At 41.1% G+C, this 19436-nt stretch overlaps 1 protein-coding gene across 4 annotated transcripts in view; it reads left to right on the plus strand.

Annotated features, from left to right (window-relative positions):
* LOC102997916 (acyl-coenzyme A synthetase ACSM1, mitochondrial) overlaps positions 1-19436 on the plus strand; it is a 62955-nt gene that overhangs the window by 29630 nt on the left and 13889 nt on the right. For all 4 annotated transcript variants that reach the window (XM_057528447.1, XM_057528445.1, XM_057528446.1 and 1 more), the window contains 7 exons: positions 2304-2511; positions 4060-4200; positions 5009-5168; positions 7089-7168; positions 9416-9539; positions 11760-11840; positions 12384-12485. In XM_057528447.1, coding sequence (XP_057384430.1) covers positions 2304-2511; positions 4060-4200; positions 5009-5168; positions 7089-7168; positions 9416-9539; positions 11760-11840; positions 12384-12485 — 896 coding nt within the window. The remainder of the gene's footprint in view (positions 1-2303; positions 2512-4059; positions 4201-5008; positions 5169-7088; positions 7169-9415; positions 9540-11759; positions 11841-12383; positions 12486-19436) is intronic.

Genomic DNA, 19436 nt, shown 5'->3' on the forward strand with positions numbered 1-19436 from the left:
CCCAGACCAGGGCTCGAACCTGTGTCCCCTGCATTGGCAGGCAGACTCTCAACCACTGCGCCACCAGGGAAGCCCCCCCCGCCAATTTTTCTTCTTCACAGTCTTTCTTTTTCTCAGACTCACTCAAATATTATTTTACTCCTTCTCAACCGCTCTCTCCCTTATACTCACACGTTCTCAAACACAATGTCGTAATTCTCTCTCTCTCTCTCTCACACACATGCACACACACACACAAACACACACACACACACACTTTCTCTTACACGGTCTCAGACATTCTTACTTTTTTATAAGATTCATCAATTGTTAACGTTTTGCCATATTCGAGCCCTCTCTCCCAGTGAGTCATTTAAGAATCCGTTGCAGACACTGTGACACCCATAAACACCAGATAAACACTGGAGCATGCATCTGCTAAGATCCAAGACATTTCCTTCACATAACCACAGTAGATTTATCACACAAGAAGTTTAACACTGATGCAATATAGTTACGTGATATACATCCATTGTCAAAATTCCTCGATTGTCCCAATAATGTCCTTTATAGCATTTATTTGGTTTAAATCAAAAATCCAATGCATTGCATTTAGTTGTTATACCTCCCCCGTCTCCTTTAATATAGAATGTTTCTCTATGTTCTACACTGTCTACATGACGATGATAATTTTGAAGCGTCTAAGCCCGTTGTTTTGCAGAAGGTCCATCAAAATTTGTATTCCTGACTCCTTCTTCATGATTATCTTCAGGTTAGACATTTTTAGCCCAGGTACTAGAAGGGCAATATTGTGTCTTCCTTGGTGCATCACATTGGGGATATATAAAGTTGGTTTGCCCTAATATCATTGATGTTGTTTTATGACTTTAGAAAGGTAGTATCCACCTTTGTAAAGGTACCTTTTCCCTTTGTAGTTAGTAAGTAATCTGTCGTGTAATATTTATGGGACTGTGTGAATATCCTGTTCCGCAGCTGTCTTTCACCTTATGGTGTGAGAATCCACTGATGATTCTCGACTGAAGTGAATACTTTTATGGTGGTCGTTTATTAGGATTTTCTATTTATATCATTCCCTCTACATTTATTAGTTGGCATTCTTCTATACAGATTTTCCTTTCCCTTTTAATTGCTTATCTATGCATTAATCTATATAATCAGTATGGGACTCATGGATTCTTTTTTGAATCGCTTCAGTTGTTGTATAATGCATGCTCATACAACAATATGTCGTGGTCTTGCTCACATATTCTCTGTCTCATGTTTTCTCACAAATAGTTGATTAATCCAACAAGATCAAGAATTAACAGCAGTGGCTGAGGGAGTATAGAGAAGCCATGCCATCTGTATAGTGAAGAGATTGTCCATGAGAAACCCAAGACATGAATTGAGACCTCTGGGATAAGAAGAATTAAAGAGGAGTAGAAGCAAAGGACGGAAATTCCAAGAATGGTCATAGCACATGGAAATGCTTAGAGTCAGGAGTAGCCTATACGAAGAATGGTCATCTTGAAATAGAGAATAGAGTTGTGGGAGAGAAAGATGGAGAGTGAGCAGTGCCCTCAAAGTCAGGATGGGGAGTGTGGTGTTTTCCTGGAGAGAGGGTCCAGGTGTTAGTGAAGAGAAGAAATGTGGAGGGGAAAAAGTCAGTGCTCTGTGGAACTAAGCAGGCTAATAATACGGAAGGTGGGCAGTAGGAAGATTCAGGACAGGGCATCTGGTGGAGAAATTAGAATGCAATAGGGACACGCAAAGACTTGAGCTAATTGTTGGTGATGGAAGATGGAAGGGAAAGTAGAAAAGTTCAAAGGACATTGTAGTTAACTTTGGGTACGACGAACGAAGGAAAGAGAGGAAATTCAAGATGACACAAGGAATGATGACAAGAGATGACAAGAGATTCACGATGACAGAGAAGGAAGTGAGAGGAGAAAAATGGGGGAAGGGATGCAGTGTCAGGGACACTGTCCTAGTTGTATCTTTCCCAGATCCTGTGTAAATTTGTATAAAGAAGGACTCACCTGTCTACTGGCTAGATCCATTTAGAGTAGAAATTATTAGGGCAGGCTTTTCAAAGTTTAATGTGCATAGAAATCTCTTGGAGATCTTGTTAAAATGCAGATTCTGATTCAGTAAGTTTGGGGTGGGGTGTGAGATTCTGTGTCCTAGGCGGCGTTGATGCTGTGGACCATACTTTGCATACCAACAAGTTAGGGGATTTCTATGCAGATAAACCAGGTCTGACAGCCAAGGTTGTGAGGCTATGAAAGAGATACCAGAAAAAGCAGTTTCTTTCTCATCCCTAGGGATCGTCTTCATGCCAGGGACCACCCAGATGAAGGCCAAGGACATTCTCTACCGACTACAAGTGTCTAAAGCCAAGGGCATCGTGACCACAGATACCCTTGCCCCAGAGGTGGATTCTGTGGCCTCTGAGTGTCCTGCTCTGAAAACCAAGCTCCTGGTGTCTGACCACAGCCGTAAAGGGTGGCTGGACTTCCGATCACTGATTCAGTGAGTTTCTGGTCTGATGAATGTGCTTTCTGAGGAATGGCAGGAGAAAGCCACTCACTGCCAAGTGCTGGTAGAGAAGCAGCCAGTGGAAGGAAGCTCACCAGGTCTGAGCTTCTCTTCACAGCTACGTCACTGATTTGCTGTGCAACCTTGGGCTAGTTCCTTCTCCTCTCTTGGCTGCAATTGTTTTATGTATAAAATGAGGAAATTGAACTTCTATGGCTCTCTCACTAAAATATAATCACCCCTGTGCAAAGGAGATGTGTAAAGTCAGAGGGTTATTGTGTTGCATTTTCCTTGTAGGTGGGGAATCTGAATATTATTTTTATGTAAATAATTAGCAATTAAAGAAATTGAACGAAAGGTTTAGATGAATTTTTAAGGTGAAACTTGAGACTGAGGAAAAAATGACAGGCAGCTTTGGGAGCAAACACTTTCCATGTCTTAGGGGGTGGGTGTCTATAGGGACACCTTGAAGGGAAAGTTAGGGAAGTGCTAAAAGTAAGAAAGACCGCTCCGCCTCCAAAACTCTGATTCTGCAAGCCTTCAGACATTCTTCATATCACACACAAACCGTGCTGGATTTGTTTTCTTGAAGTAATTCCACAGTTTTTAAAGCTCTTTACTTCAACCCCCAACGGCAAATATTACAGTGAAATCACATCTTATGCTAGATTCTAAAGTCAGAGAATTAGATTAAAATAGCTTAAACAAAGAATACTCATTAAAACTCGCCTAAATTGCCCAGACTCAGTATGGTATCATTTCTCCACAAGAGCCAGTGCTCCCTCCAGCACTGGGATTACTTGCAGCCTCTCTGACTGAGTACTATAGGAAGCTTGCATTTACAATTGTAATAGGCCCAAGAAAGAGACTCTCAGCCAAGGAGAAGCTCCCCAAGAACCGAGGCAGACGGAGGGAGCTACGGATTCTACCTTCCACCTCTAGCTCATGCTAGGGCAGATGTACATATATATATTCCTTACACTCTCATTCTCCCTAGCTTTCTCTTTCCCACCCCTCAACACCAAGTTTATGAGGTTAAATTCCCATGAAGCTAGTCTGTGTAAAATACAGGGTTAACAGTGTGACTAAAAGCATAGTATATGGATCACACTCTCTGAGTTTGAATCCTGGCTCTGCAACTTGCTGGCTATATGTCTTCAGGTGAGTTACCTAACCTCTCTGAGCCTCAGTTCCCTCATCTACAAAATGGGCATAAAAGCAGTACTTACCTCTTAGGGTTGCTATGAAGATTGAATGAGTTCTTATTTGTAAATCATTTAGAGCATTGTCTGGAATCATTGGCAATACTTTTTCAATGTTTATTAAAGTAAAAATAATCCTTCATATTTTCCCCACTTTTTAAAATGAAGAAATGTCAGTCCACCTATCCAAGTCACACATAAACTTTGTTTGATGCCTAATACTGGGAGTTGCAAACCCCAGTTTTCTGACTCTAAGCCTCATATTGCTTCTTTTGCTTCCCCAGAGGATGGAAAAACAGGAAACATGACTTCTGTCCTTTTGTATTGAATCCCTTTGCAGATCAGAATCCCCAGTTCACACCTGTATTAAGTCAAAGACCCTGGACCCAATGGCCATCTTCTTCACCAGTGGGACCACAGGCTTCCCCAAGATGGCAAAGCACAGCCATGGACTTGCTTTGCGATCCTTCTTCCCTTCATGGTAGGAGAGAGGGCACCAACTTAGAAGCTGGGCCACAGATCTGGGGTGAAGTGTGTATGTGTATGTGTATGTGTATGTGTATGTGTATGTGTATGTGCTGGGAAAGGAACTCTTGGTGGAATTGACCCCATGCTGTTTATCCTTTCTGCTCTCTTTGGTTCAGACCCTTAAGGGTGTGAGAAGTATAGACTATGTATGAGTGTTTGCTGACAGAGGCATCTGAATGACAAAGGAGGCACATTTGGATCCTACCTGAGCACCTTCACAGCAGGCATGGAGGAGATGTGGGTGGAAACAGCAGGCATTCTGCTAACCACACAAATGACAAGCCCCTGTGTCACTCTCAGTGGTTCCAGGGTTTAGTGGGGAAAGATAAAACGCTCCAGCAATGTGACCTTATGTGACAGGTCTTCTCCTCTCCTCGATTGTGGACAAATCCAGCATGAAGTTTCCCAATCAGGAACTGTTAGGGAAAAATAATACCTGGAACTAAGCCACACCAAGCCACTGCCCTAACCTGGAACAAACATAGAGGCTGAAGCTGGGTTAACCATTTAATCAATTTTAAACCAAACTCTTCTCCCTTCTCCCCGTCCCCCAACTAGTAATATTCAAACCAGACCACGTTCTGTATACTTTGTACATTATTAACCAGACCAGGGGACAAAGAAGGCTTTTTGTAGACATTTGGTATCTGTGCTAATGATAACAACTGAGTAGCAAAATTCTGGAGAATGGGGGTGGAGAAAAGGGAAGGATAGTATAGTAGTCAGAATAGTATCTGAGGCCAACTGTATTTTGGAGTTAGCAGGAAATTACTGCAGCTGAAGACGTCTGATGTCCTCTGGTGCCTGTCAGACACAGGCTGGGTTCTGGCTGTCCTGGGGTCCCTGCTTGAACCATGGACAGCGGGGTCTACAGTCTTTGTCCATCATCTGCCCCAATTTGACCCCAAGGTCATTGTACAGGTAAGAAGACGAACCTTTCGATATCAACAAACTCCCAGAAAAAACTCATTTCGAGTTCAAAAACTGGATCCAACTGAGAAAATACTTTATTTAGCAAAGAAGCCTTTAGTATAATATAACCCTGGCTCTGGGTTTCTCAAATGTGAAGGACTGAATCAATCATTTTATCAGAATTACATCAAGATGTAACTCTGAAGAAAACACATATTCCAAACCTTTCCCTAGACCTATGGATCAGACTTTGTGGACCTGGGAACCAGAATATACATTTTGAGAAATGAAAGCAAACAGAACAAGCTCAGGTCTCCTGTATCCTGGATCCTGGCTCTACCAGGGCCAGGTAGCTGGTGTGTGAATGTTGTATTTGTGTGGCTACTCAATTTAATGACGTACTTAGAAACAAAGGCGTTGGAATATGACAGATCTAATTTCGTATCCCATGATTGACATTTATTAGTGGTTTACTTACCACTCTGAGCTTCAGTTTCCTTATCTGTAAAAGGAGAGTCTTAATGGTTACTATCTCCACAAAATTGTTGGGAATATTAATGAGATGACATAGGAAAGGTGTGTAAAGTGCTTAGCCCTGAAACTAGCACAGAGAGAACACTCAGTAAGTGGTAGCAGTTGCTGTTATGCATACACCATGATAATAACAGGTCACCTGCGTGAACTCCTTCAATGTATTTCTCTTCACTTAAAAATTGTCTTTGTGTCTCCACTCACTCCCCTGCTTTCTGTCTCAGAGGCAGACCTGCCCCTTCACCTCTCAACGTCCAACTCCCTCCCGACAACTGCTGCCGATCCTGTTCTTTTCCCTGCCCTTCTGTTTGGAGCCCCTCTCTATTAATCTTTAACTCATTAAACTTTTTCTCCTGTATTTTCAATCTCTCACTTTTCATTGACTCTACTCCCTCAGTCCATAAACATATTCAAAGTTCCTCATCCTAAGAACACCTTCCCTTCACCCTGGTACACCTTGGACCAGCCCTGTCTCTCCTCCCTTAAGGTCAAATTGCTCCATAGCACATTCTGCACTTGCTACAGCTACCGCCTGTTCCCCCAGCTTAGTCCTGAGCACCGCAGTCATCCAAGGCTCTGCCCTCAACTGTCCCTCCCCTCTAAGCAGCTGCCTTTACTTCCATTTCTCCAGCAGGTACATCTACTCAGGTGGCTCTCAAAACTGTCCAGTCTTCTCTCTCCAGGCTAGTTCCCCCCTGTTTTTCTGCTGGTTGGTTAAGTTCATCTGATCATCCCTCCGACACCTGAAACTGTACCTCCCACTTCTCACTCCCTGTCCCTATGTCAATATCCGCCTTTCCGTCATTATTTTCTGCCTGCATCCTGCCAGCCTCTGAGGCATAAAACTGTGCAAGCCACACTGAATCCACCTCTCTCCTTCCCCCACCAGGTCTAATTCTCCTTCCCCTACAAGGGGTGTCCCCAGAGTCTCAGTGTATTTTAAGCTTGAATGATTTCAAAGAATTGAGTCTACAAATTTACCCCATCCCTGCATTTGAAAGTTTAATTGTTTAATTTACTTTACACTTATTACTTTCGTGAATTTTTAAAAATAAACTTTTTAAATTACTTGGTTTCAGTCTCTCCTACTGAAGATGGGAGATAGTGACTAAAACGAAAAATGTTAAATTAAAAATTTACTATTCAAATTCACAAAACAAAACTTTCCCTTCATTCCCTCCCTACCCATCCCCTCAACTTAGACTTCCTTGTGTTGCGCCAATAGTACCTGACACATGCCATGTACGAAATTCATGCTGAATTTAAGTATACTGAAAGAATTAACAGATGAATAAATGGGCTCTCCTAGAGGAGAGGTCAGAGTTAAAATGCTAATAACAAATCTATATTTTAAATCTTAATTGTAAAAATAAAATTTTTTCTCTCCTAACTCTCTAGACTTTATTCAAATACCCTATTACTCAATGCTTTGCTGCGCCCTCTGTATTTCGAATGATTCTGCAGCAGAATTCCACCAGGTATGGTAGAAGTGGCTGCGGTTGGTAACAGGAATCTTCGGGTAGGATTTTAAGTAATGTGATGCACTGTGGTCTGACTGATTTTAGCTATGGTTCTTTGAGGATACTGTGTGTGTGGGGTGGGGGAGGGCATAAATGTTGGTGGTGATATTTAGCAGCTAGTCTAATTATTTCTTTAAACAGGATTCAGAGAACCAAATGAAACACTCAGTGAGCCTTGCATCATTGTGGGTTTTTACTTTTACACACATTTTGTTGTGAAATAAACATACAGAAAAGTATATAAGATATGCATTTACAGATTAATGAATTGTCGAAAATGAAACACTTATGCAACCGCTCACCCAAGGCACAGAAATAGAACATGGCCAGTGGCCCCAGAGACCTCCTCATGCCTCTGCATCTCCACTAAAGGAATCCACTACCTTGGCTTTTATGGTGTTCGTTTCCTTATTTTCCCTCATAGTTTACATAGGAAATATCCCTAGACAAATTACATTACTTGCTTTTGAACTTCATGTAATCGTACATTATTCCGTCATATCTGGCTTCTTTTTTCAACATTATGTTTCTAAGAAGTGTCCGTGTTGTTAAATAATGCTGGCGTTAATTTTCATTGCTGTATAACATTACATTTTATGAAAGTAGCACATTTTTAATCAGTTCTATTATTGGGCATTTGGGTAGTTTTCAGTTTGGGACTATTGATTAATGCTGCATTGAATTTTTGAACATGTACATAAACACGTAAACACACATTGCTGTAGATCTTCTCTGGGAGAGGAATTGCTAGGTCACACTGACATTGTACCCTACTACCTTATTTTCCAAAGTATTGAACCAAGGTATGCTCCCCCTAGCAGGGGAGGAGAATTCCCATTGTTCCACATCTCTGGCAATATTTGTTTTTGTCCAAGTTTTAATTTTTGCCAATCTGATGGGTATGTAGTATCACACTGTAATTTTATTTTTGCATTTCCCCATGTTTGTGGATTAATTTTTAACTCACCTGATCTGCTCTTTGAACCTTAGGGTTGTTTATGTATCTTTTAGCGACTCTGAAATTGAAATGGCTACTTCAAAATAAGAGCTAACATTTTTTAGACATATAAGACTTAAAATATCAAGGAGTTCAATTTATGAAGGTAATTGAAATACAGCTTGATTTTATTCATGAGCCCTCAATCTGACAGAATTATGTTTCCAACTGTATTTCAAAGCTCATATTACAGCTACTTGTTGCAACGTTCTTGAGATGGTGAACAAACCCCATAAAAATTCAACCAGGGCATGAATATTGACTCTGTTGGAGACTCTGCCCATTTTATGTACTTTGGATAAAGCTCAAGAAGAATGAGGAACATACGCTCAACGAAGCCAGCTCTCCTGTCCATCACTACAGGCTCTGTATATACGAGGAGAGGGTGACAAGGGATTCTGCCACGTCCCTCATCCATACAAGCTGGCTCAGCTCAGCCCCGTGCAAGGTGGTACTAAGACCCCAATCACTTCTACCCATTTCCTTCAGGGAATCCATCATTATTTTGTGATGGTTTTTGTATTATTTATGGAAATCTTCATGGGGAAAATAGATGAGAGGATTTACATCACACAACGTACCTAGCAAACTACTGCAAATGTTCCCAGCAGACTTTTCTGTTCTCTCCCAAATTCCTGCTCTCAGGGCTGTTACCTGTGATCCTTCTTCCCTTCACTTATATGAAGCCTGGTCTTCCTTGATGTCCCGAGCAATTCATTTCCAACCCCTAATTTGCGTTCTCCAGCCGGAAACACAAAAGGCCTTCAGTTCACATAAGCCCACTCTTCCCAGAAGGCGGTACACTTCTATTACCATCCTAGCATATCCTTGGGGGTCTTATCCCTCAGCCCTTATGGTTTGTACAAATATCCCTCTTAGCCACATAGAATGCTTAGAATGTGTTCCAAGCACACTTTTCTCCCTCTTGTTACATCAACATCCATATTCAATCCTGATCTCCCTGATTTAACCCATTAGCCTCACCACCACCACCACCTACCCCTGCCAGATGAGTTAACAGGTACCAACAGGAAGTGACTTCCACTTGGACTTGACCACCAGTAAAATGCTCAGAAGGCAAGTAAGAAAGCGAAGAAGCAGAAGGGTGAATGATCCAGATGACAATGCTCTGAGCTCTCCCTGGGCCTGGGGCAGAGCGCCCAAGCCCAATCTGCGGAGGCCCTGTTGACACCTTGCCTTCCCCTCAGCCTCAGGTTCCCCACCCTGGAGCACTGCTGTACTGGTGGGGAGGCCCTGCTGCCCGAGGAGCAAGAGCTGTGGAGAAGACAGACAGGCATTCTGCTCTACCAAGCCTACGGACAGTCAGAGACGGTAGGTGAATGGTCCCTGTGGGCCAGTCAGGATGTGCTCGTCCACGGAGCCCAGCAGATGGGCTGAATCCTGCTATGAGTGTGTGCAGAGGCCCCACTGTGCACGCAGCGTTGCTCAAAGCCAATGGGAGGCTCCAGAGCTCTAGGCTAATTTGTCCCAAATCAATTTGCAGAAAAGACAATTGCAGCTCATCAACTTGTCAAAAGACCAATGTGCTGAAAACTATTGGACAAAAACTTAGAAAGGGGTCTAAGGACATGGTGCCACTGTACCTGTGAGAGTTAGTTTACGGGAGCCCAGGAGGGGCACTGGCATAGAAGGCACTCTCCAGGAGCATGGAAGCCACCACTGCAAGTCCTGTCCACCTCACCGTCCCTTCCTAGGCAGCCACCACAGGAGCAGGCAGGAGCTGGCCCCGGAAGTTCCCTAGTTCATTTCTGGGTGTTTATGAGGAGAGCACACAGCTTTGATTGTGAGACACTAGCAGGAGGAGAGATCTTCTATATACACGCCACACACACACACACACACACACACACACACACACACACACACACACACACACACACACACACACAGTGTGATCCCAAAGAGGATCACTGACCAGTCAGGTGGGCAGGGCATTCAAAGAATAATGCATGTCTTGAATCTCAAGGACTTTATCCATGATAGTGTGGGCAGGTATCTCACTTCTAACACATTTTCAATGCATTTCCGATGCTGGACAGAGCCACTTTCCCCTACTTCCCTATCATCCCTTTAGCTGACAGAGGGATGACTGTCATCTCAGAGCCTGTAGCAAAATAGCTGTTTTAGTCCCAACTGACATACTTTTCTGACATTATTTTGCAAATAAATAATTAAATAAATAAATAATCAGTTACTGGGTCTGCTTCCGGGATTGAGAAATGTTAAGACTCTAGGACTGTCCTTGCTGGTTCACAGTTTGCATTCAGACAGGGAGGGTGAGGTTAGAACTACACGCTACACTCATGACACTAGTCCCTTTGCATCAACTATTCATAACAACAGAATACTTCCTGATAACCAGATGGTGCTTTATTTCTCTGAACATTTTCACACCTATCCACTCATCTCTGCAACATTTCCCACATGCCTAGAGTGTGAGCAGTGACATTGCAGAGGGGAAAGTACTTCCTCTCTCAGGAGATCAGACCCCAGTTCAGATCTCAGCCTTGCCAGTTATAGGCTTCGAGACTATCAGCATATCACTGAATCTTGCAGAGTCTAGCTTCCCCATCTCCAAAATGGAAATATAATGCCAATCTTGCCAGGTTATGGTAAGGTAAATGAAAGAAAGTATACAAAGCTCTGGGCACAGTGTCCAACCCCTATTGCATTTATGGTTGTCACTGTTGTTTTAAGGTAGGTATTGTGTTTAGATGCTGGGGGTGCAGAGATGGATGGGACAATCTCTATTCTCTGAATGCTCATTATCTACTGAGGGAAACAGACAAGCAGTAATACAAGTGTAGGGAAAAATACCACAGAAAGAGAATCTCCCAACTTCCTTTTATTAGGGCCTGAATGATAGCTAGTGGCAGTTGTTTATTGAATACTTGGTGTGTGCCTGGCACACACTCACAAGCACTCTAAGAGATAATGTTATAATTACCCCCCTTTGACCGAGGAGGAGATCAAGGGGGATTACTTGGTACATAGCTAGTGAGCGGTGGAGTCAAGATTCAAACCTTGGTCTCTCTGAGTGTAAAGCGCTTAACTTTAGGAAGAATGATAATTTAGAGAACCATAGAGAAGGAATAAGGTTCATCAGGAAGACATAGGGGGTAGGGGAACAGCATGAACAATCTGAATAATCTCAACACAGCTCTGAGAAGCAGTTGAGGCAGCTACAAGTAAATGTTTGTTAAATACACTCATGGCCCTCCCCGGCAAATGGACACATGTCTGGCATACAGTGGGCACTCCACACCCTACGTTACATGCCCACAGCCCTGGGCTCACTCCTCTGCTTCTTGTTGGCCTCTCCCACTGGACTCTGTAGCCCCAGCACTGGGCTCAGGCCCAGCCCATGTCAGGTGCAGTGAACGTCTGCTGACTGGAGTTGGGTCGATGCCTTCTAGCTTCGCCACGTGGGCTTTTTGCACAGCATCAAATGACGTCTATGAGCAAGGATGCTATTTTTTTGTGATCAGCCTGGACGCTTGGCCAATCCCACTTCTCTTCTTCTGTGAACAGGGAATAAGTTGTGGCACTCTCCGGGGGATGAAGATCAAGCCGGGTTCCATGGGGAAGGCCATCCCACCCTACGACATTCAGGTCTGGTGGTAAAGACATTGGCAGAGAGCAGTTAGTGCTTGGCTATGGTGGGACCATTGTGTGACACGAGGTGACAGAACCAGTCATGCCTCCCGGTTGTCCTTCGTCTTCTCCGCCTACTTTTCCTCCAGTTTCCTGGGGAGGTTTCAGTTGAGACCTGCAATGTCCTGGGCATGAGTGCAGCTTGCCAGGACAGCCAGAGGCCTCATGCACCGAGCCTGGGAAAGAGTACTGGCAGTAGCTCAGGCGGCTCTCTCCACTGCCGGTGCTTTTAGTTTTTCCTGATCCGTGTTTTCTAGCTTGAAGACACATTTGTGATGTCTATATATGCATGAAACACATAGACCCATGGCTTGGGTTTCACCATTTGCTGATTTCAAAGACTTTTGACAGTTTTATTCTATTTTCTGACAGGGCTCCTCTACCACAACCCCCTCCCCCAATTACCCCCACTGTGTCACATGAATGAGCCAGGCAGTGTTTGGGTGGGGCAGGAGTGTTGGGGATCCCTGCAGGGTGGGATTCACAGGTCTCTTGCTCCAGATCATTGATGACAAGGGCAACATCCTGCCGCCCAACACTGAAGGAAACATTGGCATCAGGATCAAGCCTACCAGGCCCATAGGTGTCTTCATGCGCTATGAGGTAAGGACACAGCATCTGCCCCCATACAGGCCCAAGAATCCTTGTAGGGAGCTGTGTAAGTGTGTAAGGGACTGGACTCAACTCTGCCTCCTGAGACTTCTTCCTTCTTCCTTCTTCCTTTATTCATTCCAAGTCAATGAAACCTGTTCTAATTAATCTCAAAGCTCATAGTGTGTTCCCACATCCCTTTCTGTCATAACCCATCTGGCACTTATAGGCTGACTGTTGGGGTAGAAAACAGCCTGGCTTCAGAACCACCAGACTTGGGGTGCAGTGATCTCTTGTGGTTAAGAATGCTGGCTTTGACTCGGTTCACATCATACCACCCCACTTACCAACAGGGTACAAACAAATCTATTAATCTCGCTGAGCCTCCAGGGGCGCTATTGTCCCCACTTTAAAGAGGAAGAAACTGCAGATTGGAAGCTTTACATGTCTTTCCCATGTCAAATAAATGACAGGTCTAGGATTCAAAGTGGTGTGTTTCGGACCCCAAACTCTAAATGAGAAATCCAGGAACTACAGAAACCTACAATAGACTATAAGGAAACCTGCTATAACTCTTCATCAGACAAACCCTAGCTAGCAGTGGCCACTAAGAGGAAATCCTCAGCTTCCAAGATGGACTGTAGAAGGGTAGACAGACCCTGAAATTGATCTCAGACTCCATCTCCTTTCTACAAAGTCACAGCCACTGGTGTCACTGTTGTGCTCACACTATGGCCTTGAGTGGGTGGGTGGGGTCCTGTCCCTTTGTGGTACTATTGTCCAGAAACAATCATGCAAGCCTTAGCCTTAATTCTCAGTAGCACAGTTTAAAGGTTGGATAAAAGGGAAAATGAACACAGAGTAACAGGTGTATGGAGCAGCAGTTCTTAATACTGCCTGTACGTCAGAATCATTTGAGGGAATTTTTTTTTAAATACTTGGATCCAACCACAGAGATTCTGGTTAAATTGAACTGGGGTGGTCCAAAGCCATGACTTGAAAAAAATTGTACATAACATGTTTTATTTTGCAAAGGTGTCTTCACATATGGCCACACTGATTTCCTTCATTTCACATGTTCTCATGGCAATGAGACGTGTCACTCTTCCATCGAGATTTGTTAGCTTATATTCTGTTCTTTTATTTTCTTTTTATTGAGGCATATATATATATATATATATATATATATATATATATATATGATATAAAATTTACCCTTTTCACCATTCCTGAGCATACAGTTCAGTAGCATTGAGTAAAATTTACAATATTACACAACCATCACCGCTATGCATTTGCAGAAAATTTTCACCATCCCCAGAAGAAATTCTGTTCCCATTAAACAATAGATAGCTCCCTAGTCCCCATCTCCCCAGCATTTGGTAACCTCTAATGGTACTTTTTGTCTTTAAGAACTTGCCTATTTTAGTTACCTCATATAAGTGGAATCATACAACATTTGCCCTTTTGTGTCTGGCTTATTTCACTTAGCACAGTGTTTTCAAGGTTCATCCACGTTTTAGCAAACTGTCATTTTTTTGAGACTGAATAATATTCCATTGTATGTATATACCAAGTTTTGATGGACATTTGCATTGTTTCCACCTTTTGGCCTTTGTAAATAATGCTGCTATGAACACTGATTGTGCAAGTAACTGTTTGGGTCCCTGCTTTCCCTTCTTTTGGTTATATACCCAGAAATGGAATTGCTAGATCATATGGTAATTCTGTTTAACTTTTTGAGGAATTGCCATACATGTTTTCCACATGCACAAGTGTTTTCATTTCTCCATATCCTTACATACACTTGCTATTTTCAGTTTATTTTTAATAATGGCCATTCTAATGGGTTCAAACTCATTGTGGTTTTGATTGACATTTCTCTAATGACTAGCATCTTTTCATGTTGTTAGTGACCATTTGTATATCTTCGAAGAATTGTCTATTCAAGTTCTTTGCCCATTTTTAATTGGGTTGTTCATTTTTCTGTTGTTTTTTCTAAGTTGTAAGAGTTCTTTATGTAGTCTGGATATTAATACCTTATCAGATATGCAAATTATATGCTTTGCAATTATTTTCTCCCATTCAGTGGGTTGTCTTTTCACTTTCTTGATAGTATCCTATGACATACAAAGTTTTTAAATTTGGTGAAGAACATTTTATCTATTCAATACTTTTTCTTTTATTTCCTGTGCTTTTGGTGTCACATTCAATAAATCACTGTGAAATCCAAGGCAAGATTTTCCTCTGTGTTTTCTTCCAAGAGTTTCATAAGCTCAGCTCTTACATTTAAGTTTTTGATCTATTTTGAATTAATTTTTGTGTATGATATAAGGTAACTTCATTCTTTTGCATGTGGACATCCAAGTTTCCGAGCACCGTTTGTTAAAAAGACTCTCTTTCCCACTGAATGGTCTAGGCACCCTTGCCTAAAATCAATTGACAGTATATGTGAGGGTTACTTTTTGGGTTCTCTATGCTATTCCAGTGGTCTGTATGTCTCTTTTTATGAACGTATCACATTGTTTTGATTGCTATAGCTTTGAAGTAAGTTTCTGAAATCAGGAGTGTAAGTCCTCCAACTTTTTTCTCCTTTCTAAAGGTTGTGTTTGCACTTTGGGATCCCTTGAGATTTTATGTGAATTTTAGGATGGGTTTTTCTATGTCTGCAAAAAAGCACCATTGAAATTTTGATAGCGATTGCACTGAATCTGTAGATAGTGTTGGGCAGCATTGTCACCTTAATACTGTCTCAAATCAATGAATATGGGATGCTTTTCCATTCATTTATGTCTTCTTTCTCTTTTTCAGCAGTGATTTTTAATCTTCAGTGTACAAGTCTTTCACCTTCTATACTAAATTTATCCTTAGTATTGTATTCTTATTGATGTTTTCTTAATTTCCTTTTTGGATTGTTAATTGTTAAAGTATAGAACCGCACCTTAAGTTTTGTGCATTGATTTTCTTTCCTATAACTTTGCTGAATTCCTTTATTAGCTCTAACAATTTGTGTGTGTGTGAGAAAGTTTTTTAGGGTTTTGTACATGTAAGATCATGTTATCTGTGAACAGATCTAGTTTTAATTCTGTTTCATCTTGGTGCCTCATTTCTTTGTGCTGCCTAATTGATCTGGGTAAACTTCCAATACTTTGTTGAGTAGAAATGGTGAGATCAGGCTCTCCTGTCTTGTTCCTGATCTTAAGAGAAAATCTTTCAGTCTTTTACCAGTGAGAATGATGTTAGCTATGTTTTTTTTTAAATATATGGCCTTTGTCATGTTGAGGATGTTTCCTTCTATTACTAGTTTATTAAATAAACAAGTGTTTTTATCATGAAAGGGTACTGGATTTTGTTAAATGCTCTCTCTGCATCAATTGAATAGATATGTAGTCCCCCAGCCCCCACTTTCATTCTATTAGCACGGTTCATTACATTGATTGATTTTCATATGTTGAACCAGGAATAAATCCCACGTGGACATGGTATATCATCCTTTTAATATGTTGCTGAAATCTGTTTGCTAACATTTTGCTGAGAATTTTGCCCTAATTATTCATAAGGGTCTGTAGTGTTCTTTTCTTGTAGTATCTTTGTCTGGATTTGGTGTCAGAGTAATGTTGACCTCATAGATTGAGTTAAGGAGTATGTCCCTCCTCTTCAGTTTTTTGGAAGAGCTTAAGAATAATTGGTATTAATTCTTCTTTAAATGTTCGGGAGAATTCACCAATGAAGCCATCAGATCTGGGGCTTTCAGGGTGGGGAGGGATGAGAGGGTTGATTACTGATTCAATCTCTTTATTAGTTATAGTTCTATTCAGATTTTTTATTTCTTCATGATTCATTTTTGGTGTATAATTGTTCATAGTGTTCTCTTATAAACTTTTCTTTTTTTGGAATGTAAAATTGCTAGTAATATCTCCTCTTGCATTTCCTATTTTAATAATTTGAATCATCTCTTTTTTTCTTAATCAATATAGCTAAAAATTTGTCAATTTTTGATCTTATCAAAGAACCAACTTTTGGCTTTATTTGTTCTCTCTATTGTTTTCCTATTCTCTATTTTGTTATTCTTAGATCCAAACTTATTTCCTTCCTTTGCTAGCTTTGGATTTAGTTTGCTCTCCTCTTTCTTGTTACTTAAGGTGTTACATTATTGATGTGAGATTTTTTTTTCCTAATGTAGGTGTTTAAAATTCCAAAGCAACACTGCTTTTGTTACAATCACAAGCTTTGGTATGTTGTAGTTTGGTTGTTATTTATCTCAATGTAATTTCCAATTTCCCCTGTGATTTCATTTTTGACTTATTGGTTGTTTAAGACTGTATTGCTTAATTTTCTACATATTTGTGAATTTCTCACTTTTCTTTTTGTTGTTAATTTTTAGTTTCATTCTATGTGATCAGATAAGATACCTTGTATTATTTCAATCTTCTAAAATATACTAATCTTTGTTTTGTGACATATTATGTGGCCCATCCTGTAGAATGTTCCATGTACATTTGAGAAAAATGTATGTTCTGTTGTTCTTAGGCAGGGTATTTTATATATGGGTCAGATCCAATTGGTGTGTAGTGTTAGTCAAGTCCTCCACTTCATTATTGACCTTCTTTCTGGTTGTTCTATCCATTATTGAAAGTAATATAGTGAACTCTCCAAGTGTTATTGTCGAACTGTATATTTCTCCCTTCCATTCCATTAATGTTTATTTTATATAATTTGGAGTTTTGATTTCTCCCTTTAATTCTGTCAGTGTTTGCGTAATATATTTTGACACTATGCTGTTACGTGCATATACGTTTCTGAATGTTATATAGTCTCAGTGAATTAATCTTTTGTTCAATATATAATGTCCTTTTTTTTTCACTCATACCAGTTTTCAACTGCAAGTTTATTTTGTCTGATATTATTAGATAGCCACCCTAGCTCTCTTTTGACTCCTATTTGTAGGGATTATCTTTTTCCATCTTTTCAACCTACTTTGTTTCTTTGAATCTGAAATGAGTCGCTTATAGACAGTGTAGAGTTGGATCATGTTTTATCAACTATTCTGCAAATCTCTGCCTTTGGATTGAAGAGTTTCATCCATTTACATTTAAAGTAATTATTGATAAGCAAAGACTTACATATGCCATTTTGCTATTCATCTTCTGTATGTCTTAATGCTTTTTTGTCCCTCATTTCCTCCACTACTGCATTCTTTGGTGTATAGTTGATATTTTGTAGTGACACATTTTGCTTCTCTTCTAATTTCCTTTGGTTTATATTCCTTAGATATTTTCTTCATGGTTACTATGGGGATTACATATAACATCCTAAAATTATAACAATCTAATTTGTATTGATACCAAATTAACTTCAGTTACATACAAAACCTCTACTTCTAAGCATTATGGTGGTGTAAGACAATCCCTTTATCTCTCTCCTTTAATCTACAACTAGTAAAACATCCATAACTCAACACCGGTTTCTCTGCTCAACACACCAGGACACAAGAGAGATCTACACATCTGTAATCTGAAGGTGGGTGGGTTGGAACACACAGAAGAGACAGAACCATGGCCCCCGATACTGGCCTCCTGGCTATCATGGCTGAGCCACAGCCCCAGAGAATCCAGTAGCAGCAGCGAAGGTGACACACATGACTCTGGCTTCCAACTGCAGCAGTGCCCATGGCCACAGAGAACTGGGCAGCAGTAGAAGTGAGCCCCATGACCCCAGTCCCTTCAGGCACAGGAGCACATGAAACTCCAGACCCCTGCTTGTGGTGGTGGGGCCCATGAACTTGACAACCCCTGACGCCAGCTTCTACCCCTCCCTCCAACTTCCCCCACTGGGGCAGCAGTGGCTGCAACCTAGGCAACCCCAGACACAGCGGAAGCTTCTGCCATACCAGTGCTCCTGGTGGTGATGCCAGCAACAGAAGTGACACCAGCACCAGCAAGGCACCAGTGACCCCAGGGGCACAAGAAGCAATTATGAGGGCATGGGGCCACACCTTGCACAGAGACAATGGAAGATGGAAAGTGCAGATTCTCAAATACCGCAAGAGGCAGCTCTGGAAAGGCAAACCAAAAACTTGTGCTGTAGTGCCACCTACTTAAAAACAAAGGAAACACCTCTAGTTACAAATTGTTGGTTTGTTAGAAACAAAGTAAGCAAAACTTTATGTATTAAGAAAGGTGTTGGATACTTAATTGCACTGGCACAGGAACATCTCATCAAGCACCATGAAAAACGATAGCAATGCAGTGTCCCAAAAAGAAAATGACAATTCTCCAGAAACTAAACTGAAAATCACAGAAGAGCGTGCTTTAACTGATGGAGAATTCAATATAGCTATCATGAAGAAACTCAATGAGTTACAAGAAAACTCAGAAAAGCAATTCAATGAGCTCAGGAATAAAGTTGATGAAGAGAGGAATACTTTACAAAAGAGATTGGTTACCCTAAAGAGAAACAAACAAATTCTGGAGCTGAAGAACTCAATAACATGAGATAAAAAATGTACAAGAAACCATTGGAAATAGAGCAGACCATATGGAAAGGAGAATTAGTGAGCTCAAAGATAGAAATCTAGAAATGATTCAGGTAGGAGAGAGAAATACGGTTTTTAAAAAATGAAGAAACTCATCAGACTCCATTAGAAAAGGCAACATAAGGATAATGGGCATTACAGAAGGAGGAGAGAAGATGAGATCAGAGAGCATATAAATAAATAAGAAATAATAGCTGAGAACTACCCAAACCAGGAGAAGGAACTGGATGTATGACTCCACAAGCTAATAGAACACCTAATTATCTCAATGCAAACAGACCTTCTCCAAGGCACATTATATTAAGCTATCAAAATCAATGATAAAAAAAGAATTTTAAAGGCAGTGGGGAAAAAAAGACATTATCCTTCAAAGGTACTCACATTAGCCTATCAGCAGATTTCTCAGCAGAAACTACAGGCCAAGAGAG

Source organism: Balaenoptera acutorostrata, chromosome 15, assembly GCF_949987535.1.
Source record: "Balaenoptera acutorostrata chromosome 15, mBalAcu1.1, whole genome shotgun sequence".
NCBI classification, from domain to species: domain Eukaryota; kingdom Metazoa; phylum Chordata; class Mammalia; order Artiodactyla; family Balaenopteridae; genus Balaenoptera; species Balaenoptera acutorostrata.